The 24,124-nt window shown below is 33.4% G+C and overlaps 4 protein-coding genes across 5 annotated transcripts; 2 read left to right on the top strand and 2 right to left on the bottom strand.

The window, feature by feature from the left end:
* Nucleotides 1-333: 333 nt before the first annotated feature.
* Nucleotides 334-2,886, bottom strand: LOC126836500 (CCR4-NOT transcription complex subunit 7-like). The gene is made up of 2 exons (XM_050569978.1): nt 2,272-2,886; nt 334-972 (listed from the first exon to the last, which is right to left on the bottom strand). The coding sequence occupies exons 1-2, from the start codon at nt 2,664-2,666 to the stop codon at nt 495-497; spliced, it is 873 nt and encodes a 290-aa protein (XP_050425935.1). The 5' UTR covers nt 2,667-2,886; the 3' UTR covers nt 334-494.
* A 2,672-nt stretch (nt 2,887-5,558) lies between these two features.
* Nucleotides 5,559-9,735, bottom strand: LOC126836900 (deubiquitinase DESI2). Of its 2 annotated transcripts, XM_050570617.1 has the most exons (7): nt 9,529-9,735; nt 9,280-9,431; nt 9,055-9,171; nt 8,813-8,885; nt 8,514-8,607; nt 8,134-8,275; nt 5,559-5,936 (listed from the first exon to the last, which is right to left on the bottom strand). In XM_050570617.1, exons 3-7 carry the CDS (start codon nt 9,091-9,093, stop codon nt 5,766-5,768), a joined length of 519 nt encoding a protein of 172 aa, XP_050426574.1. In that variant the 5' UTR covers nt 9,094-9,171; nt 9,280-9,431; nt 9,529-9,735; the 3' UTR covers nt 5,559-5,765. The 2 variants fall into 2 exon arrangements, with proteins under 2 accessions (XP_050426574.1, XP_050426573.1); XM_050570616.1 differs by having other exon boundaries at nt 9,280-9,735.
* A 5,090-nt stretch (nt 9,736-14,825) lies between these two features.
* Nucleotides 14,826-17,679, top strand: LOC126837158 (short transient receptor potential channel 4-like). Its single transcript, XM_050570989.1, has 4 exons — nt 14,826-14,852; nt 15,051-15,282; nt 15,458-15,936; nt 16,240-17,679. Exons 1-4 carry the CDS (start codon nt 14,826-14,828, stop codon nt 17,677-17,679), a joined length of 2,178 nt encoding a protein of 725 aa, XP_050426946.1.
* A 555-nt stretch (nt 17,680-18,234) lies between these two features.
* Nucleotides 18,235-23,554, top strand: LOC126836566 (fibulin-1-like). Its single transcript, XM_050570102.1, has 9 exons — nt 18,235-18,590; nt 20,285-20,450; nt 20,509-20,602; nt 20,677-20,863; nt 21,142-21,339; nt 21,419-21,541; nt 22,055-22,195; nt 23,033-23,260; nt 23,357-23,554. Exons 1-9 carry the CDS (start codon nt 18,524-18,526, stop codon nt 23,464-23,466), a joined length of 1,314 nt encoding a protein of 437 aa, XP_050426059.1. The 5' UTR covers nt 18,235-18,523; the 3' UTR covers nt 23,467-23,554.
* The last annotated feature ends 570 nt before the right edge of the window (nt 23,555-24,124 follow it).

The following is a 24,124-nucleotide window of genomic DNA, read 5'->3' as shown; positions in this document are numbered from 1 at the left end:
AGGTATTTTTTTCTGTAAGAAATTAGATTCTGTTAAAGAGAAATTACAGTGCTTTTTCATAATGACCTGATACAATTTTTTAGTTTACATTAATTTAAAAAAAAAACATTGTTTTATTACTATTATAGTAGGATATAAAAACAAATCTAATTTTATTTGTATAGCTAACAAGGTCTCTTTTAGTTAAACTGTCAAAGTTATGTATAGATAAAAGCAGTGTCCTGAATGTTCAAATATACATAGCTATATTTTTTAATTTAATATATTAATAAATCTAAATATTATTATAAATTGTCAATGGGAAAACAAATAGTGAAAAAATTACACGAACAATTTAAAGTAGACAATTTCTTTTAATTAAATGTTCTTAACATAAATCTAAACTAATTTTATCTCTATAATTCTTCAATTTCATCCACAATTGGTGAACAAAATCATATAAAAATAAATAAATTGAGAGGGCAAATTTGTGGTATTGTTTTTGGTAAGTTAATTTAAAGTGGCCCTTCATACCGTATTTGGCCGTTGTTCAACGTGGTAATACCTAAGCCATACAAATGACCACAATACTTTTTACTATCTATCATTCCTTCAAAATACATATCTCTTATTTTGAAAAAAGCCATGCCAGTCAGCAGAGAATCACTGCCAGCCTGATGCTGTGGACCAATCCGTTTTAATTCTAGTTGATCGGCTACTTCTTGCAGGCCGCCCTTCAAGTTTTTGCAGCTCTTCATCAAGTATTTGATATCATACACACACGGAAAGTATAAGGAAAACATGTCGAAAAACTCTGACTCCTCTTGAGGTAGTTTTTCGTCCGTCAACACTTTTACCAGGTATCCAAAGTCAAAACTGCTGTGAAACGTCATCCATTTTATATTGTCCATCAACACTAAACCGGACGTGATTATACACTCGGCAAAGTCTGTAGGATCTATCCCATGTTCTTGATGCTCTTGAAATTGTATACTGAAACAAAAATGATATAAATGAAAAATATCCCACCAAGACTAATGATATAATATTGTTGTTTGCATAAAGTGCAATCATAATGATTTTATAGAAATACATTTAGTTATTTGATAGTTAATATAGAGTTAACTGTTCACAAACTTAACTAAGTCTATCTTTTGAATTAATGCAATATACCGATGAATGCAATGAATTCAATATATATTATCTTAACATTTATTGTTTAAAGTGGAAATTATTAGTTATTGGTAGTCTGCAATAACAACTATTATAGGAACAAAAATTAAATTATCGCATTTGTTGTTTTGTATCAGATAACTGCATTTACTTCTACATTATTGTCAGCGATCCTTAGAACACACATTTTTAAAAACGAAATAACTGTACAATACAAAAATTACTATGTATGAACGGTTTTAAATATAGGTATAAATATAGGTCCAACATTTGTATTAGTGTTAAGACACAATTATTTCAGACATTTCTGTATAAATATAAACAAGTGTGCCAAGAGGAACTAAGGCTGTTAGCTTTTATAATTTTTCAAAACATTTTTTTTTTGTCATGACCATTTTTATTATAAGAATGAGTATTTGAAAAAAAAATTTAAATTGACTGAAATTTCTTTCATTAAAAATTATATTGTGTAAGTGCGGCTTTGTTAAAATTACTGTAACTTTTTGGTATTTGATGTGACAATAGAGTTATAAAGGTCTCAGTGAACTTTATTAAAAAAGCAAATTTCTGAACAAAAAATATGTTTACTATGTGTTTGAAATATGTTTACTTTTATTAGGTTAGATTTATTATCTTGTACACATTTTTATATTGTTATATAAAAATTAACAAATATCACAAATGGAATGGAACGTTGAAAATAATTCCTTACCACCTGCTTACAACCCTAGACTTAACATAAATGTAATTAAATAAAAATGTATTAAGGAAGGCATAGATTATAATATATACTATGATGGACAACTCTATTGCAACAACCGGCAATAAGATAAACCCGCATTTATAGATTTCAAACAGGTATACCAGGTTAACGTGTTAGGCTGGATTATGAAATCTAAAAAATAAGTTTAAAATCCACATACAGGAGTTGTCCATCTATACTATACTCAATGTATGTTGAAAGTGATGTGAACAAAAGTCGTGTACTTTGCCAAAATATTATTTTTACTTAGCCGTCGTGTGAAATTGTGTAAAACTGACTCGCACCAGTTTGGTAAACGACGGGTTGTAAAATGTGTATTAACTAACAAACCGATTAACTGATAAAGCTCGGTTTACCTGGATTTCGTCAGCAGCTCTATACTGTCTTGGGCGTACATGTCTTCCGACAAGTTGAATTTGAAATTGAACTGCCACGTCGAGTAGCCGTCGGGCGTTTTGCCGTGTTCGTCGAAAAACGAAAGACCCAACTGGATGATTCTCAGCAGGTCGACGTTACAACGCAACAGCTGGTACAGGTAATCGGAAGTGGTCTTGAAGTCGCCGATGGGCCGGGCCACCACTCCGGGGAATTCGGTGTCCATGGCCACATAGCAATATTTTGGCAATATTTTCCGTATGCACGCGAACTCCTCCTCCAAATTGTACGCCCACACGTCTTTGATGCCGCACTCGGGTCCCACGTAGGTTTCCTGCTCAGGTGCTTGGATATCCTCGACGGCGGCGGCAGGCATGTTCTAGACGATTAAACACGAGGGATGCGATGATTGTACGGGCGCACGTGCCGACAGTGGACACTCATGATAATAATAATACCATCGTCGAAACGGAGTGCACCACCACTAGGTATAATAACACCACCGGTTATTATCATCGACGGCGGGGACCCGCCTAATCGGCCGACGGTACAAAAACAAAACAAAATATTATATGGTACTTACTTCGAGTGACAAGACAGCTGAGCTGCTGCTGGTGCTGCTGCTGCTGGTGCTACCGTTCGGCAAACCGTGGATTATTTTTGTAACAAATCGACCGTTTGCCGTTGATAAAAAACCGCCCGTCGAATATGATAAGTAAAAGTCGTATCACAGAATAGACTAATTAAGTCTATTCTGTGGTCGTATTGTGCATTTCTGCGATGGCGCTTAAAAAAACAAACGCCACGACGAGAAGCTCATTAACCGATGATATTATAATAGATATCTATTAACTCTTAATATGGTCCTATCCACAACTCGCAGATGGTAAATAAAGTGTTAACTTTTAGTTCATTGCACGGCCTGAAGTTCTATAGTTAATCTCGTGACTTATAAGTAGGTATGTGACACCACAACTCGATTTATATTTTACTCCACCGTGTTTTTAGTTTTTAATGCTTCCATTTTTTTTGGCACGAATCTAAGGTATTGATCTTGTACAAGAGTCCTGTGCCTTCTATAAATGAAGGCACAGGGGTGCAGAGTACAGGGAAAAAACAGGCAAGTCACTTTTTAAATATGTCCATTATGTTATAAAATTCGTTTTGATACGACACGAATGTGTTTTTTATATTCAAACATGATTAAAAACGAATATTGATAATTTTTTAAGTATTTTAAAAATATTTTTTAGCATTATTTAAACATGTTTTTTTTAAACTAAAAAAAATGACTAAATTATTTTCAGAATATTTTGAATTTTTTCAATTAAAAATATTTTATTTATTTAATAATTTTTTTTGTTTATAAGTACTAATAAATTATTGGCAGTATAAAAAATAATTTTTTTTTAGAAAAAAAAATGTATAGTATATTAATTTTAAGATGAAAAATAAAAGTTGACAGTTATTTTGTTTGTAAAAGTTGTATTTAAAAATAAATTATATATTATGATAGCAACAGTTCTGACCTTTGTGTATAATTTTTATTAATTTGGCATAATTTCACGTGGTGCTTATAATATAGTTTCTTGTTAGTTTTAATCACCACTAATTAATCTAAGGTATAATATTAAGCTTATTCTTAAAATTAAGTCGTACCTGTATGTGTTCAGTAAGTGATAATATATTGGTTAAAATAAAGTGAAAAACTGCAACATGCTCTTTTGTTTTCTGCCCGTTTTGTTTGTATATTAAATAACACACTTAAGTACTTAACTTAATTAACTTTGCGCATTATATGATTTATGATTATATAGTGTATAGTGTTAATATTATCTGTATCAATATGTGTAATAATTATACATAATTTAAAACTAATGTTTATCTATTCCATTTACAATATAAAACCAACTGAACAAATAAGCTGTAAAAATAGACAGTCGTAAACAAAACTATTTTCGCTTTACGGAATTATTAAATAGCCAAAACTATATTCACAAACAATCAGTCTTATAAAAAATGTTGTATACATTTATTATAATTAAGCCATAACATTTTTAGTTCTATCTAGTAAATCTTGGAATATTTGTTAATTACTAATTTTACAGAAACCATCAGCTTATGATTGCAGCGTTGGGCCTTTAAGACCCTTTATGCTTGATGATGATGATGACTAATTTTACAGAAAACAATTGTATCAAGTTTGCATTCTTAATGCACATCAAAATGAACTGGGACTGTTTTAATTGTATACAGTTGTCTGTATAATGTGTATAGTTATGTACATTTTTAACCATCATTTTAAAACACTGAGATGATCAAAATATATAATATTGTTCAAATAATCAAAATTGTCTGTAGCTTAGTTGTTGTCACAACCTTGCAGATGTAATATTATAGTTAAGTATTATATGATAAGATAATTTTGTTTTTTGATCCGTAAAACACTCATTTATATTATATAAATATTAATATAATAAAATACGTTTTTATTGTAAGTATATTTAAAGCCTCGACAAAATTATATTTTTATATAATTTATGAAATATTGTATTACAATTATATCCTTAAAACTGAAGTCGTATAATAGTTTTAAATAATTATAACTTTAACATTGACAGTGTTATTTGTGACAAAATTCAAGTCTGATCTCGCATGTTTAATAATAAAGCTAGTAATATTTGCAATTTTTATACATTAAACAATTTATAAATAATACAATATTATTTGTTTAAAGAATGTCTTACTAAAGTTGTATGGAAGTTAAAAAAATCTGTATAACAAAATCAAACTAAGAACAAATACAATTGATGAACTCCACACAAAATGTATTAATAATATACTTGACCAAACATAGTATTATTTGTATTTTATTACTTAGATATTACTTGAATTAATATGTATTCTTACTTGGTGTCAAGTTTTATGTAATATAAGTAGGGTACCTTATTGTATTAAATGGTTTAGGTTTCTCGTTAGAATTATCATTAAATTACTATAAAAAAAACATTTTTTTCTTTAATATTGTTAAGTACGTTACACATCAAGTCAAAACAGTTGTCTTTACAGGACTAACCAACAATTTGTATTGTTTTTATACTTCTTAACAATAAAATATCATGCTTGCATATTGTGGGTTTCAAAATATAACAGCACAAACATACGTAATATTGCATTAATGCAAAAATTAACTTATGGTAATGGAAATAATACACGAACACAAGGATAAAAGTAAGATGTTCATGGTAATTATGTATCAACACACAAATTGAAAATAAAAACATATAATAATACTTAATTTCGTATCTACGAGTGTATATAATAATATAATCCTAAAAATTGGATGTTTTAAAAACAATTTTTTATAATAGTTATAATAATAATAATAGTAGTAGTAGTTCAAAAAGTTTTGCCTGATCTTTATAGTGAATGGCACACAAAGTATTTTGTATTGGCTTAAAATTTAATGTACATGTTATGGGTTGAGTTGTTCTGTCGAAGCATCAGATTTCCTCCGAGACAAACTCCTTTGAAGAGAAATTGGTGTCAACCACTCCTTTGGAAGACAACGTTGGAAAAACGGAATACAAGAGCTAACGTATGCGAGTCTGTTAATCCAACTTGGTATTTCTTGTCCACACAAAATCTAAAAAAGTGAAAAGTTAGTCTGTAAAATATTTAACGTATTATATTGTTTCTATAAATACAATATTTCTGCCCTATGAATTTTTGTACAAAATAATTGAAGAATATAAAATACAAATTACATAGGTAATAGTTGGTATGTAATATTATGTAGAATTTTATGCACATCATTTGAAATCTGTAACAAGAATTAACACTATTTGTTTGATAATCAAAACAAAAATTAGAACTTTGAATTGCAGACAACTTTCTAAAATGTTTTCAATTACCTAATTAACTGATGAGAGATGTGGAATATCTGAGCTATACATTAGCATAGTTATAGTTGAAAGTACTATTTTTATTTTATCCGTACTTTGGAACAAAACTATCCGACAAAACAGATATACATTTTTCAATACTTGTTTGATGTATCAATCAAGTACATTTTTAATTTTCGTTATTAATATTATTGTAAAAATCGTAAGAACTTTGAAAATGTGCCTTGATTGACACTATCAAATTGTTATCTCATAAATAGGCCCCTTAATAAAAATAAAAATAATTGACTACCATTTATACTATTATTAGTCTGCACAAGACTTAATAAATGCATTTATTGTTTTTCAGCAACATTTACTAATCTCCGATTTAAAGAAAGAGAGGAAATATCTTAATTAAATAATTTATATGTTCATTATCAGTTATTATCAAATATAAACTAATATGTTATGTGTTGCTAAAGGAGGACCTTAAGAGGGCGTTACACCTGTGATTTTCAGTGGTAAAAACATGTTTACGCCAACTGAAAATAACTCGCTTAATTTTCGTTTTAGAGTAAAAGCACCCATTATAAAATTAAAAGAGAACAATATTCCGAAGGGCAAGACGGTGCGTTTTTTAAAAAAAAAATTCATTTTTTGAAAAGTTTCGCCATTTAAAAATGTTAAAATAGTCGTTATTTCTAAACTATGTATTAAGAGTTATACTTGGAATAATGAATAAAAACGCACCGTCTTGCCCTTCGGAATATTGTTTTCTTTTAATTTAATAATCAGTGCTTTTACTCTAAAACCAAAATTAAGCGAGTTATTTTCTATCTGCTTAAAAATGTAGAGATAAAAAAACATTTTTTAATCGCTTTCAAGGATGCTGTAATAGTCCAAAAAATAAACTAACTACCAAAATAGAGTCCTAGTTATTGAACTAATAATTACACATCACAGTTTAACCTTTAAGATATTGTAAAAAATTGTCTATATTTAACTCCTTAAAAATGGGCGGTGCGACGCCCTCTTAACCCTACAATAGATAGAGACAGCCATATTTTAAAAATTATCTATAAGGTCAGTGTAATATGTATTTGATTAGGTATAACTTTTTTTTTTATCATAATTATTAACATTCGTGACAATTAATATTAGGTAGACCATTAAAAAAAAAAAAATTTTGCCTCAGCTTTCTCGATAATTTTGTTTTTAAAATTTCAATACTATTTAGACTTTTGGTCAAAAAAAAATCTCTTATCAGTGCCTAAAAGTTTGATTGATTACAGTGTAAACAGTCATAACTTTTACAATTATAGCTTGAGAGCTACAATTTTTAACACATGTCAAGTTAAGTCCACTTTGTAAACTGTGTATATTTCAGATATTTTTATTCAAATATCGCGAGCAAAAACCGCCATTAAAATGAAACTCGCATCACCAGCAAATTTTAATCAGTCTACCATCTATCTAGACAACCAAACAAACACAGTGATAACATTTTAAGTAAACCAACATTTTAAAGTTAAACCAACTAAAATAATATATTATTTGGAGGTTTTAAATAAAATCATTATACTTTTAAAAAGAAAAATGTTAAACATGACAAATAGTTTCATTAGTATAGTTTTAGTTTTAGTTAGTTAACGGGTGGGCCCAGAATGGGCCCATGCACTTAGACCTACAGGTCCATTGTGCACACCCTCTCATCAAAGTCCTGTTTCACATAGTTTGTCATGCCCATGTCCTGCTTAGTTAATAACCTTCTAAGTTGAATAGTCCTGATTCCTTTATAAATCTCAGTAACTCTTCATTAGTATAAATAAATATAATAAAAGGAGTAGATTAAAACGATTAGCTAGAAGTGAACAAAGATATTAGAAACCTATGAGCCTGCCAGATAAACAAAAAATAAGAAATACTCTTGATACATTGTAACAAAGAAGGACTTACTTTAGTCAGTTCACCAGAAAAGTGATTGCAATTTTTAGTCATTAAATGATAACGATCTCCACGGAATTCTTTGCCAAGCTCTGTCAATATCCTTTTTACATCAGCTGGATTGAAGTCTGTGTGACCAACGTAAACTGATTCTCTAAACACAGTTGGCAAATATTTTATATAAAAAAAATGTCAGCAAGAATTTTTATAATTTATATTTTCTAATATTTTATACACGAATACGGAACAATTATGATAAAAGCAACATTTAAAACAAATAAAATATAGCATAAAAATGACCGGACAATTTTTGGTAAATAATTCACAGCCTTAAAATATGCTTATTTAATAATAATTAACAATTTAATATTTAAAATCAAAAACCACTCTACCTGTATCTGTAATGATCGCCTAATTCGTAAACATCTTTTGGAATCATATCAAAAATACCAGAATCTGATCTATCGTGGCCTCCGTATCCATATTCTAAAAGAAAAAAATTGAACATCAACTAATCTATACTCTTGTTTTGAGAGAATATGATTTCACAAAAACAAAAGTGCATCAAGTACTTTAATTGTATGTGCCTGCACAGACAGAAGTAATGCGTTTTTGTTTCTGCACAATCATATTCTCTTGATGAACGGACTATATATCTAAACTATAAATACAAATTAGGTTACTCGAGTACCTTGTCCGTATACTTCGACTCCTGAATGATAAACACCAAGTCCCATTGGTGTTGTGTATTCATTGATCCAATACTGAAACAACAAAAACTGCTATTACCAATATATTAAAATGTGCATGTTTTAATTGTATCAAATTCTAAGTAGATACGTAGTGGGAATGTACTAAACTAAGACCCTGCATGCACACAGAACGTTGTCAAACTATGAGTATTATTATTTAATTGTAAATTATTATGCATACCATGTCGTAAACGTGGACTACTACGGGTTCTCGAGCCATGTCTTTACACTGAGGACTTAACAAATTCCATAAACTTTAGGAACGGGAGTTATCGAAAAATAAATCCAAAAAAAAAAACTGGAAAACATCAAAAGTTATGTTGATCAGTCGTACATACATCAACAGTGGACACATTAACATATGTCCAGTTAACGTTGCCGAAAATACAATATCATCTTAGCTTACCAGTCTTGTTGTGTGCGGCGTTTGTACGATGGCAAAGGGGTCGTGTAACAATTAGTTTACTATGTCATGCCGTACTACTTGCTGGCGGGTCACTTCAGCGACAAGCTGAGCTCCAAACTATGTCGTGGTAGTTTAGACAAGTGAGGACGTTTCTTCGGTTCGAATACAAATTTGGGTAAGACAATATCATATAGGTAGCTATTGGTATTATAAATTAATGTTAAGTACACTGGCCAAATAAAGGTGTACCTGCTGTTTGTGTATGTGCGACAGTGCGGACTGCGGACGAAACCAGGCCTCGTCGTACGTGATTAAGTTACGACAGAACAGCGAGCTGGTCCGGCAGCGAATAATGTGCGGTAGCAGCCGTGACAATCATAATGGCACTAACGACGGCGACGGTCTAACGGCAACGGTAAACGGCTAATGCCATTGCCACTTGCCAGGGGGTGTTGGCCGATAGGTACGTGCACTCACACGGAGCGCGCACAATCGAAACGATAGTGAAAAAACAAATCGATATTTCAAACCACTCCTACCTCCAGGAAAAATAATATCCTAACTACGTCGAAACAAACTACGCCGAGTGCCGTACATTATACGTGAACAAAATTTGAAAACGCATTCAACAAATTAATTTTATTAAAATGTATACTGTGACGACTGACGAAATAAAAAATTCTTGTAAAAAATCGATTACTGAACGCAACCAACGATTGCCGTCCAACGCAACAATCGAAACGACGGCGGGCAGCCAATAACTAATGCCGTCGTCAGCGGCGACGGGGATGAGTTCTGAGCTGACAATATTTTTTTATTATTCATTACAATGCAACATATTTTTTATTGTCCTATTCTATATTGCTTCAGCGTAGGTATAATATTATCCAAGGTAACAAATTATTTAATCATATATAAGTATACGATTATACTTATAGTCTATAGGTAATACCTATTATATATTTTAACCAAAGTACCAAGGTGTAGGTGAAATTATTCAACGGCGGATTTATGCGGACTCTTGCCAAGGGCGGTAGGAAATATTAATTTGTTTATAATGAGACAGAGTTATGCCAAAACTGTTTTGGGCAAAATCAAAATAAATAACAAATACGGTTAAAACAAATCAAACTGCTAAATTAGACATACATCCCATTTCCCAATGTTGGATTTTAATTTTTAAAGTATGTATGGATTTGTTGACAAATTGTCTAGGTTTTTTAGGAAGCCGATTTTTGATTTAAAATTTGGTATTATCACTAAATTTTCAAAAATAACATCATCATTTTGGAGGTCTTCGAAAAAGAAAATTGAAAATTGCCTTCGTGAAAACCTAGAAAATTTGTCAACAAATGAATACATATTTAAAAAAATTAAAAACCAACATTGAAACGTATATCTAATTTAGCACCGCTTATTGGTCTAAAACGCATGAAAACTAGTTGTACTCCGACCCTCTTAAACGAACAATTATTCGAATAACGCTCAATCCAATTTGTTATTATTTTTATTTTTGGTTTAGGGTAGAAAATCATTAAATCCGTTCCCGTTGTCCATATTTTAATCGAACGATTCGGCTTTTGGGTAACAATGCCGTGGTGGTCGTATGACCTTCGAGCAGTACCTAATAATTTCAGTGTCTCTTCTTTCAATTTGATAAATGCCCTAAAGTATACGTCATGTTATTATTATTTTAGTTACCTAAGTACCTCAATGGAAATCCGAGTAGTATGTATAACAATAATACCTACGCATATTGATTTTCCTTCGCGTTGTCATACAAGTATAGGTACTTAATAACTTACCTCATATAATTATATTCCTTTACATATTACTGTTTAGGTATATACAAATACATAATCTATACATATTTTGTGTGTGTACATTTTATACAACACCTATAATATTCATATATTATATCCTTTTCCCGTCAGTCACACACCCTTATTTATATTGTATTTTATCCCCTGTAGGCTTAACCCTCGCCATACAACAATATGATAATATTTTAATACACTCGGGGTCGTAACCCCTAACCCTAGCCAAAAGTTTTCATCAATATTATCACTCAAAAACGGGCTGCCGTTGTGGTTTAGTAATAATATAATGATAATAATTAAAAACAACCATTATTTTCCTACCTACATGTTCTGTACCTATATAACATTGCAGATACTTTTGACTTTGACGAATTATTAAAATTGAAAATATAAAACATATGAAAATATTATAAAGTATTGTGCTTGCACGCGATTAGTCCATAAACGATTATAGATACGATAACAAATTACTGAAATTCATTTTCCACTGATTTTCCATTAAATAAAAGTCTAGAAAAAACACTATTTTTTGTTGACACTATAATAAGGGTATTAGGTATTACCATTGAGTATATATTATTATACAGTACATACTCAATGGCTTATAAGATTATATTTTAGGTATATATATTAGATTATTTAAAAATATTTATGTAAGTACAGTTAATTTATAGCAAAAAAAACGAACCTATTAAGCCTATAGTACAGTCAACAAATTATTTGATAATTAAATGTTGATTATAATATATTTTAACTTTATTTTGGTGAAATTAAATGGCGAATAAGTAAAAACTGAGTTTACTGTGAATTTGTATGTTTAAGATTCGATGCAAAGCTGAAAGGGTATTGATTTTGTTTAAATTGATTTATTTGTTTATCAAGTTCATCAAAATGAACTTATTAAATATTCTTGACTCTCCAGTACTCAATTTTTATTGATAATATATTAAGAATATTAATTAACCACTTATTATTTCAGGAAAAAATTCACACTACTCCTTTAAGGAAAAGGGCAATTCTATAGTTCTTATTTTGCCCATCCTCTATATTAATGATTACCCATGTATTTTTTTTAAGCCTATGAAGGCAATAAATAAGTTTAACTTAATGGATATAAAAAGTGCTTACAGTACGAAATTCGACTTTTCTATGTTGCAACTTCTTCTTAAATTTACTTTATAATGTTATTATTATAAAAACGGCAGTGGAGGCGAGAAAACTAAATAAAAAAAGTTCAGTGTTTTCGACAAACAAACGCGTTCCTAAGGAATTGGCTTAAAGGATTTACAATTGTTTTACTTCTAAACTATATTACACTTGAAGTTCTTAAATTGAATCAGAAGAAGATAAAACACTTTTGGAGGGGAAAAAGTTTTATTACCTTTTTCAGAAACAATTGATTTTATACGTGTACATATTGACAAAATCCTAATAGTTAAGTCAATGTAATTTGGTGTATTTTATTAAGCATGACTTTATGGAGGGAACGTCACATCCGGGATTTTAAATGTCTCATGGAAAAAAATAAATTAAAACCCATAATTACATTTTTATTTGTTTCTACATTCTTAATTCTTTATGAATTATTATAGATCAACCTAACCAATTTCTAAAACGTCATTTAATTATTAAACTCCATTGTATAATATTAATATGTAGATTGTATTGATATACTATATAAGCACATATATATGTATAATAAACTAGATTGCTAAGTGTACATGCCGCCAATAGAGATAATATTGAAGTTACCATTTTCCGTCATCTTTGTGGAAATCCTTATCACATATTGCTTATAACTATTATCAATGCTTATAACCACGAACTAAGATTCACTGTCTTAGTTCGTGAATCGTGCTTTTAACAATTAAAACTTAGGTTGATAGCACAGAATCACAGATTTATATTATTTTATACACACATAAATCCCACAAAAATGGCCGACGTCGACTCTCATTCTTATCACTATTTAGCAATCTATATAGTTTATTATAATATATTTATATCTGTGTATATAGGTAATGAACTACTAAGTATGTTTGTTGGCCTATTGCGTTTATGGCTAGCAACGGCTACCGGACAAATAAGGTTTACCTCCGCTCTCTCTCTTTTTTTTGTTCGCCATTCGAGGCAAACCACAGTCCACGCCTTTGCTGCCGAATCAGGGATTTTTCAGAGCAGTCGCCATTATGAACTGGATGCGGCGGCTACCGCAAAACTACCAGGACAAGATCCGGTCCAAGATCAGCGATGACGCCGGCAAGAACTTTTTCGGCGTGGCCGCGCTCATGTTGGAAGAATCGTGCGGCGTCCTCATGGTGGTCTACTCGCTGTTCACGCTACTGACCGTCCCGCTGGACATGACCCTGTGGATCGTCCAGTACGCGCTGACCGGCTACGTGGACGCCATGACCACCCGGGACAGCAAGGCGGCCCGCATTAGCCAAGTGATGATGTTCACCATGGTCCTGTGCGCGCTCTACCTGACGTGCTTGTTTTACGTTTTCGTGCCTATCTACCTAGTGCTGTTGAACATGTTGCTCAACACCCGCGACGTCATCATGTTCTTCGTTTTTTAACACTTGACCGCACACATGTGTTGTAGTGTGCATATGCGTATGTTTGCGAACAGCTTTTTAAACAAAAAAATAATATAACATGTTTTTTGGCTTTATATAAGCTGTTGTAATAATTATTTCGAAAACTCCGTAAGACTAACTTGGGTTGAACACCTGAAAACAGGCTGGAAATCGTAGACTTTCATTGAATGTTCAGGAGAGCATTTTCAACGTTTGAATACATTTATTTCATACTTTCACCGAATTGATTTTATTAAATTTTTATGTCATTATTCCAGAATTAAAAACCAAAAAGTTTCTGTTGAGAAACAAAAAGTTTCTCGGGATAGACATTTTTGTTGGCGACAAATATTTTGAGATATACGATGTTTATAACCATTTGGCTTTTGATGCAAAGTGCAAACTGAATAGTGTTTGTACAATAGATAGCCATTTTTGACTACAAACTTAAAAAATATAATTTTGACATGGTAGCCAACATACCACACCCAAATATTCGTACAATACAAAACTCATGCGCCATGAGATACAGACCTATCTAGTTAGTTAAAATTATCTAGGGAAATATTCACTTTAAATAGCGAACAAATGGAATTAGTCGATTGTAAAGTTTATAAGCTCCAACGACCAGGATTTAAACGGATCAACAAAACTGCTGTATAATTCCGGTTAGGTTAGGTGTTGAAAGAAAATACTTGAGTACCTACAAGTGACAAAAAAATAAAAATAAGTATATTTTTTTGAATATACAAGGATACTCTTACATATTTACATACATAATATACATTGACTCATCTGCCAATGTAGCTTCAATTATCCGAATTGTCAACATAACCTAATGTAAAACAGCTTTTTGTAGCTAGGTAAAATTAAATTTAACATTTTATGTACTATTGCCTTGTCGACCGTTTGTATTTTTCCAAGCTCTACACAGTTTTTCAGCTCATTTTTTTTACAAGATATATTATTGTTTTGTTTATTGTATTCCATCGTAAACACTATAAAGCAACATTTTATAACAGTTTACATTTTTCGTAGGTTTTTTAATAACCTAAATATCTTTTGGCAAAAGATCCATCTGGTTTATCTTAAACGTCTTTCCTGATAACATTTACAGTTAGTTTTGGCAAAAGAGTATTTTTTCATCATGAACAAAAAAGAAAAATATACAAAAGTAAGTTGTTGTTTGCTGTTATCGATATTTTGTTATATTTGTTCGCTTTGAAAGTTATATGCGCTGAACTCACCCCTTGTTGATTATTATGTTTAGATTAAATAACACACATATAAAATACATGTTTAACGAATTGCTTTTGAATTCTCAAGTAGAATTAGTTTGTTATATGTATCTAACTCTTTTTTTTTTCCTCAGAAGTCGAAAGTTAGAATGGCTAGCCGGCGACATTCGTTGATTGAAGAATTGTCGGACAAAGCCGAGCAATTTTTCGATATTGTAGAACGATGCGATTTGTCGGCCGCAGAAGACTTCCTATCAGAAAATAAAGTAGACATAAATATGAAAGATTTCCAAGGCCTAACACCGTTACATCTGGCAATACGAAACGATTGCTACCCTCTGGTAGATTTGTTTCTAAGGCAGCAAGGTGAGAATGTCTAGTCGACCATTGTCGATTGATATTTTGTCTAATTACACATTTTTTTTTGGAAATCATACTTAATTATAAAAGTCACTTTGAGATTAGACACGTCCGAGTTGCATGAGCTTTTTCGTTTACTTCGAGTATTATATCGATTTAACTGAAAATCTTCGGCCTCCAGGTATAAAAGTCGGAGATTCTAAATTATTCGCGATCGCTCACGACAACCTGGCCATGTTGAAGCACTTGTTCGACTACGAAGAGACTCTATTCGGCACGAAAGAGCAACAGAAGGCAGAACAAAGTGATCCAGACGATTCCGAAGAGTACCCTTCTTTCATGACACCCCTGTTGCTGGCTGCACAGTGTGGTCGGTACGAGATCATCGAATACCTGTTGGCCTCTGGCCATCGACTAGAGCGGCCGCACCCCCCCAGATGCATGTGCACAGTCCGGTGCCTGCCAATGCTGGAGAGCGCAGACGTGGTGGCCAATGGCTGCGAGCGGTTGAATTTGTTTAGGGCTATTAGCAATCCGGCTTACTTGTGTTGCACGTCGCACGACCCGATCCTCGCGTGTTTTCAGTTACACGATGAGCTCCTAGAATGCGGTGCTGTGGAACAAGTGTACAAGACGGTGTACACGGAAATGGCCTACAAGGTAATCGCAAGGTAATCCTACATGATTTGTGCTTCACTCGACTAACGGGTCCCGCAAAGTACACCTAGACCAGGTAGCCGCAGCCAACACCTTCATTAGGTGAAGACGTCTGAGATTATTGAAGAGCTCCCCCACACACAAACCCACCTTGTCAATTTTCTACCGGCATTTTTTTTTTATTCTTCATTCTAGTTTAATCACGATCTTATTTCTATGGGATTCCGTTGAACAGCTGAAGTGTTCTAGAAGAATTCCATGGCAATCGAATTGCAACCGATTATATTAGAACGTGATTTTTCGCAGGTAAGACAGTTTGCGGTAGAAATGATAGTTAACTGTCGAACCTCAGACGAGGTAAAGATCATTTTGAAAAATCCCGAAGGTTGCAAATTCAAAGGCACGTTCATCTATCCCAGGCTCATCACGGCCATGGACTACAAGCAAAAAGAGTTCGTCGCCCATACCAACATCCAGCAAGTGTTGGAGTCGGCGTGGATCGGCGATTGGATAGAATGGAAAGCACATTCGTCGGTAATCAAATGCGCGTATCCTTTATGGCGACTCATGAAAATGCCGCTGACCGTCGTGTTCGGGCTGCTGTCCAAAAGTACCGATCGCAGTTGCCGGTTGCCTATTGACCGGATGTTCGATAGCTTGATTATGTACACCGTGTTCCTGATGTTGTTGTTCTACCAGTCCAACATGGACAAATTCGAAATGCGACGGGGCGCCCCGGAATCCGGCGCGGAGCTGATCATCTTTTTGTTCGTGCTCGGCTACATCCTCGAGAACTTAAGGCTGAGAAACTTACAAGGGCCCGACAGGTACTTCAAGAACTTGTGGAACATTTACGACACCGTCAAACTTTTGTTGTTCGCTTTGTCGATGACGTGCTGGGTGATGGCCGCGATCCAGGCGAAATGGGCGGATCCCGATTTGGACCGCAAGTACTGGCACTGGGCAGACCCGCAGCTGCTGGGAGAAGCGTTGTTCGCGTTTGCCACGGTCATGTCGTTCGTGCGACTGTTGTTCCTGTGCCAGCTGAACTACTATATTGGCCCGATGCAAGTGTCTTTGGGTAAAGTGCTCAACGACTTCGCCAAGTTTATGACGTTCCTGGTGATCATAATGATGGCGTTCACCAGCGGACTGGGCACGTTCTACAGCTACTACGCGGGCATGTCGCAGAAGGATCCGGAATCCGAGCAGGTGACCACGCAGGAAGACTCGTTCATTTCGATACCGGACACGTTCAAGACGTTGTTCTGGGGAATATTCTGCATGACCCCCCTGGAGGCGCCCAACGTGGTCATCGGCAACGACGGTAACATCGACGTGCAGCATCATTACTTCACACAGTTTGTAGGGTACATGTTGTTCGCATTGTTCGAAGTGCTAATGGTGATTGTCATGCTGAACATGCTCATTGCCGCCATGTCGGATACGTTCCAGCGAGTGGTCGACAACGCGGACTACGAATGGCTGTTCGGCCGCACCGAAGTGTACGTTAACTATATGTTGATGGACAAACTGCCGTCTCCGTTCAACCTGTTGTCGTTCACTTTCCTCGGATTCCTAATCGGTTGGCTGCCGTTTAGGCTGTGCAAGAAGTTTGAAAAACGGCCGAAAACCGTAGACGTACAAGAGGAACGCCATAAAAGCGATATGGAATATCAAAAACTCATCAAAGAGTTGATCAAAAGGTACTTAATGCAACAGGCTCAACTGTCTAATCGTACCTGAACGTTTTATATTGTATATTATTATCTTTACTGTTATTAGGTTATATTGTTATAGTGTTATTTGTGGCCTAATAGAATGTTGTATGTCTGGAAAATGTTGTGAACAGTTATTTTCCAATAAATATTTTTTATACTTAATTTAGCATTGTAGTTTTTAAGATTCGAACATTTCAATTGTAATTTTTCTTAATTTAAACTAAATCAATGTAATTATTTTTACTTTCAATGCTTTGTGGTGTTGTCCCAAGTCAATATAATATCTTGTTAAAACACACGCGATTCTATGTTTTATTAAGACGTTATCCGTGGGAAACGAGATGGGTTTAATCATTCTTTATCTGTATTGTTTTTTTTTTTACCAGACAGTTTATTTCCAATAAAGTGAATAATGATAGACGACGGACCCGATAGGCCCTCTTCGTGTCCGTAGTGTTTACATCCGTTCATGAATAATTGAATTTTATGAATACTAAACAACTAATCGGCTGACCTTGCAACTTTGTCTTTTTATCAATTTAGAACACACACATCCGAATTGTGGGTCAATAGCGACATTACTTTTTTTTATTAAACATCGTTATTGTTATACGTGACAAACTATTATAGATAATTTTTTTTAACGTATACCAATATTTATGTATTATATTATTATTTTTCATTTGACATTATCATCTCTGTTGCCGCCAGTTAAACATTGACAACGGGTCGAACAAGAATCGACATTTTTTAAAAAAAAAAACTATGAATAATTATCCGTTTATTATTCGACACGTTAAATTTGTCATAACTTTTGTTGTCTGATATTGTCTTTTAAATAATCTTAAGTGATCGGTTGGAAAAAAAAAATGAAACCTTCACTTACCGTGATCGCTTTGGTTTCGTTGTTCGTCGGATCGCATTCCTCGTCGCCAGGTAAATGTAAAACATGTCAATAAATTCATATATATGTATACATTATTGTTTTATCTAAAAATATTAATAATATACCTACCTAAAGTCGTTGTCTAGAGCAAAGACCCTTCATTGATTCCACGCGAATCATTAATCAAACGTACAACAATACCATCCATATTAGATATATATATCCTTTAGATAATTACTAAACTGTGTTGAAGTGATTACATTTTTCATACATTTTTAAAATTTAACAATGATTAAAGTCTAGTATCGAAAAATAATAAATCGTTATAATTTGATTTAACACGATTCATAAAAATATGTTTTTAAGTTTGTGCGTTAACTTAGACGGAGCAGTAAAATTAATTGTTCTTAAGTTAAATCATTATTGTGTGAAATATTAGACCATGTAAAACTTAAATTTTAGAATTTTTTCAATTTTCACAAGCCGTGAAATATTTTAATGAAACTTCGAAATTTGTTTTTCATTGATAAATGACAGACTTGTATAATTATTGTAAACTGAATTGAACGAACACATATTTTTTTATACAAAAAATATATTAGTAAATAAACAACTAAATAAAATACTCAAATATACTTTTGTTTATGAACTTAATTTTGTTACCTATTAATTTTTTTATTTTTCAATTTTTAATTTAAAAGATAAAAAAACAAGTTTTTTAATATATCTCTTCTTGAGATGTATGTTTATTAGTAATAATTTTATTTTTCATCGTTTTGAAATATTTCATTTCTATTACCTAAAAATAAGTTTTATGAAATTATAAAACCCTAATTATTTTATTTGCATAATTAACTTAATACATAATTGTACAAAATTGTATTAAGAAAGTCATTACACAGCACCTTTTTTAGTAAAATTAGTTAGTTACCTAACTGAAAAGTGACTTAAAGTAATTAACACTACAAGATCTAAAGTATTATCTCTGTTTTTTTTTTGTCCAATAAATCATTAATTAGTCGTTTATTATGGAATTAAGTCAAAACTTAAAAAGCTAACTAAACATTGAAAACTTAAATAAACATGACGTTTTAAGTTAACCAAGACTTACAAAAGGTTTAATTTTTTTAATTCTCTCTTTATTTATCTATCTGAATTAAGTAATAATATACATTTTAGTTATAATAGAAATATGAAATATAGGCATTTAAAAATGAACAGGAACTTAAAGATTTTTAACTCTAAATCTTGACGGCTATCAGTAATAATTTAAGTAGGTATATTTTATATGATATATATATAACAAATATACACTAAAAAAATATTTTAGTTATAAATAATTAAATTATCTTTTCTTTATAAATCTGAACCATGTTATAATGTTATAATATATTGCCAATTAGACACAAGCACGACATATCATGCAAACTGAACTTGTTTATTATCTTTAATCTCTCCAATTGGGGCTCAGGCGGTATAAATTTGGCAGGGTTTGATTGGGAGGGGTTTTACAGCTGGTTGCCAGCCTAACGCTTATCCCATAAGACAGGTAAAACAATTATTTTATATAAATAAGTGTATTATTATTGTTATTGGAAAAAATAAAATATAAATATTAATTGATTGTTTTGTGTACAATGGTTTTTAGGATTTAACATTTTTGCTTTTAAATGGTGGCCAAATTACTTCTTACCGGTTTATCTGTCCCTGAAACATAAATTATAACTGTCTTTTTGTAATGCAGGATCTCTGGAGAATACTCTGAGCACTTGCTGTAAGAAAGGCAAGGCGTGGACCGCAGAACACAAGTACTGCAACATCTCTTTACAGTTACCCTTGCCCGGCGTACCCGTCGAACACAATTCCATATGTCTGTCTACGGTCGGAGCATGTTGTATGCACTCGTTGAGGTATAATTAGCTATTAATCTACAAATAGGTTCTGTTTTTTTCATATTTTTTTTTTTAGGGAATCTCGGTGCTTGGAAGGCAAACAGGCAGCGTTGGCCGACGGATCGTGTAACGAAAAAACCGAATTGGGCAGAAGTCAAGTGGACTTTATGGTAAGCTCAGCATAGTATTAAGCGCGTTCACCCGAAAAGGCTACAAAAGATCTCGTTCGAATAAATATTTACAGATGTGCTGTGAGTTGTGCAAAATCGGTATGATGGCCGGATCCATTGAAACGCCTCCTTGTAAGCTTACTAACTTGTTTGCCGGCACACAATGGGACGAGCTGTACGGGTCGTGTTGTCAAGTTGTCAGCAGCAAGTTGAAGCCGAGCCCTTTAATTGCTCAGCCGAAGGGAACGTCTAGCGTTAAAGGTAAGCTCAAATGGGGAATTGTAGGATGTGGCGATAAACTGTGAGCGAAGACACTGGGAGTCCTAGGAAATAGGCTTGAGATATGATCGAGTTACTACGTTTAAAGGATTTAGAAAGTAGTTTAGGTGTAAGTATGACACTCGGAGACCAGACAACGTTTTCACTTATAGTCTCAGAGCATTATTTTGGCAAGTCGCCAGTGACTTAGATGGGTCAAGTTTAACTACTCCTTAACTCGCTTACTTGAACTCTAATCCAACCAGTTTCTATGCTTTTAGATCTAAATCCGTGCATTGCCGGCACTCATAGCTGCACGTCCACCGAGAGGTGCGTGAACACCCTTAACGGTTTCCAATGCCTCCCTCGCCTCATTTCTTTGCCGTTATCGTTGTCGCCGAGAAACGCCACCGTAAGAAATCGGTTGCAGAGTTGCGATCCCGGCTTTGCTTTTGACGTGCTCACCCAAAAGTGTGCAGGTAAATAACAGTCACAGTTAAGGCATACAAAGCACGCCTCCGTGCGGTGCAATAGTACTTATCTTTGTCCACCACATAGACGTGGATGAATGCACTCAGCTGCCTTGCGAGTCCAACGAGCTGTGCGAAAACTCCATAGGCAGTTACAAGTGTCACTGCAAGACTGGCTTTCAATTGGACAAAATCACTAACGCCTGCACAGGTCGGTAATTATTGTAAACAAATGAAAGCTTGGTAATGTTTCTCATATTGAATTGTAAGCTAATTAATTCCGACGATCCAATGTTCCTTATACCATTCCATCTGACTTGGTACTATTGATCCAATTGGCGAAAAACATTGCAAAGTGTGGCTTACTATGTTATATTGGACAGAAAGCTTTATACATTATGTACTAATATCTGAGCCTTGTATAACAAGGTCAATCTAAATTATGGAAACATTTAGGAAATCAGTTTTCAACGTCAATAAGGCTTATAATAATATGTCGCAGGGCAATCGTTTTTTGCACAATACAAAATTTGTTTTAACGAAAATGTTTAGTGGTGTTAGTAATTTTTGCACAAAAATAAAAGTTCTGCTTTTTAGACGAAATAATTACATTCCAATGAGGGTTTACAACAGCGTAGTAGATGGAATTTATGCGTAGGTTATCACTACAGGAAACACGTGTTTAGCAGCAATGAGTTTCTGCGAATTATTCATGTTTTTGCAGATATCAACGAATGCCAATTGAACGTACACGGGTGCGGCGATTCTCAGCGATGTGACAACACGGTGGGCTCTTATCAGTGTGTCCGGTTTACAGGATGCGGTACGGGATACACCCTGGATGTAGATTCGGCCACGTGTGTAGGTCAGACGATAAGTACCTGAAATTCGCCGCCAACGACCGTCGCTGCTGTGTTTAAGTTAGATCCTCTTAAACCTGGCAGCTGACCCAAAAACTAACCTAAACGATAAAAGTGTATTGAACAAAATATTATGGTGCAAATTACACTTATCTGTCTAGTGATCTTTTTTTTACTGGTTATTTTTACTACGACATCATTGCAGGGTCTGGAAAATTATTCTACAGGCACATCAAAAATTAGTTAAATTCAAAATGGCTTGCGATGAATGATTTGAGAAAAAGTAGGTGTAAAAAAAAAATACTCTAATTTGCTACTAAGCGATGGGTTGATAAAATTTACAGGTAAACAAATGAAAAGATCTATAAAAAGTAGCGAGTAGAGAAAAGTGTGACTGACTGAAGTAGAATGAGACAAGAAGTGTCTTTTTTGATTTTAACCACACTATGTTGAGTGAGTGAAGTGAGAGGGAGGGTCCCTCTGTCCTCTTTTAATGGTATAACAGGAAGAAAAAGTGTGGTAAACGTTTAAGCAAAAAAAGTATTAACCAGTAGAGTAGAGCAATTTATAGGTAAACCGACATTCTAAATACTTTTACAGCTTTGTTCTGTACCTAACTCGTTTGACCACAGTTGACGAAGCCCCGGGCTTAACTCGATACCACCCCTTTAAAAAATCTATATTTTTGTATATAAACGCCCCACTTTTGGTTGGCTTAAACAAAACAAACCCGGCACTTGATGTCCAAGTTAATAGGCAGCAGCTCCGGTCGTTTTTCACTATCGTCGATACCGGTTGAATATGTGTTGTTTTTTTTGTTTGGAAATCGCTTTCTGGAGCAGATGACGACGAGTGCACGTTGAAAACGGATTCTTGTGGTCTACTGGGACCGGATTGGATTTGCAGGAACACTTTGGGATCGTTCAGGTGCGAGAGGAAGAGGTCGTGCCCCGGACCCACCTGCAGAACGGCTGTGGTGCAGGCGACCTCTGTTAATACCACTGCCGCAAGTTTGGGCCAAGGCAAATGTCTCAGGGGATACGAAAGGGACGAACACAATTTGTGCAAAGGTTTGTTGTTCGGGTTTGCCGGTATTTATTGTCCTTGTGAAAACTAGTGGAAACAACGTTGTTATATTTGTTATTGATTTATTCCGTTTAACGCAGATATAAACGAATGCAAATCGCCCAACCGATGTCTGTACAACGAAATATGCATAAACACCAACGGAAGTTACTACTGTCTACCGAAATCGAAAACCCATCAATATAATTAATGTTTTTTTTTTTTACTATAACAGCCTACAGAGATAATTATTAAAACTTACCGTGTTGAGTTTGTAAAATACATAAACGTGTAGAGTTGATGCGGTTTATTTTTTACACTTCAAATATAGATTTCATTACATCTCTTTAATTCACATAAAGAAATAGTAGCTATTAAGTGTACAAATGTTAAACCACGGTTAAGGTCGAGTTGTTTGGTATACATTAAAAATTATATAATATTATGTACATTGTACAGGTATATAATTGTTTTCATTATTGTCAACCGTTATTAAGCTCGTCACTTTTATTAGCCAAGATCAAGTTGTCCTCGGATGTTCAATTTGATATTGTTATTATTTTTAATTATAAACTTTATTATTGTAAACGACTGTTGTACAATATGTGATCTGCACACACTGTGAAGCGTTGAATAAAATATACAAGAATCTAAAGAAATTACAAATGGACTGAAATGTGTTTAGTGTTTCTTTAGGCCAAAATGTGAAGAAGTGTAAGAGAAACACACAGAATTAATATAGTTTTAAATGTCGCAATCTGCAATAGACCATTAACTGAACAATTTCTGAAGGAAAATCAAATTTGGAAAAACAATTATCGTGTAGAAGTATAAACATTAAAACGACAAAAAGTATTAAAAAAAAAAAT

The sequence above is a fragment of the Adelges cooleyi genome, unplaced genomic scaffold (assembly GCF_023614345.1).
Source record: "Adelges cooleyi isolate 19-005CV unplaced genomic scaffold, UGA_ACOO_1.1 ACOO_flye_CR_arks_rails_tigmint_CR_PRNA_247, whole genome shotgun sequence".
Taxonomy (NCBI): domain Eukaryota; kingdom Metazoa; phylum Arthropoda; class Insecta; order Hemiptera; family Adelgidae; genus Adelges; species Adelges cooleyi.
Note: the sequence above shows the minus strand (reverse complement) of the source record. Positions and strands in the feature narration are given on the sequence as shown.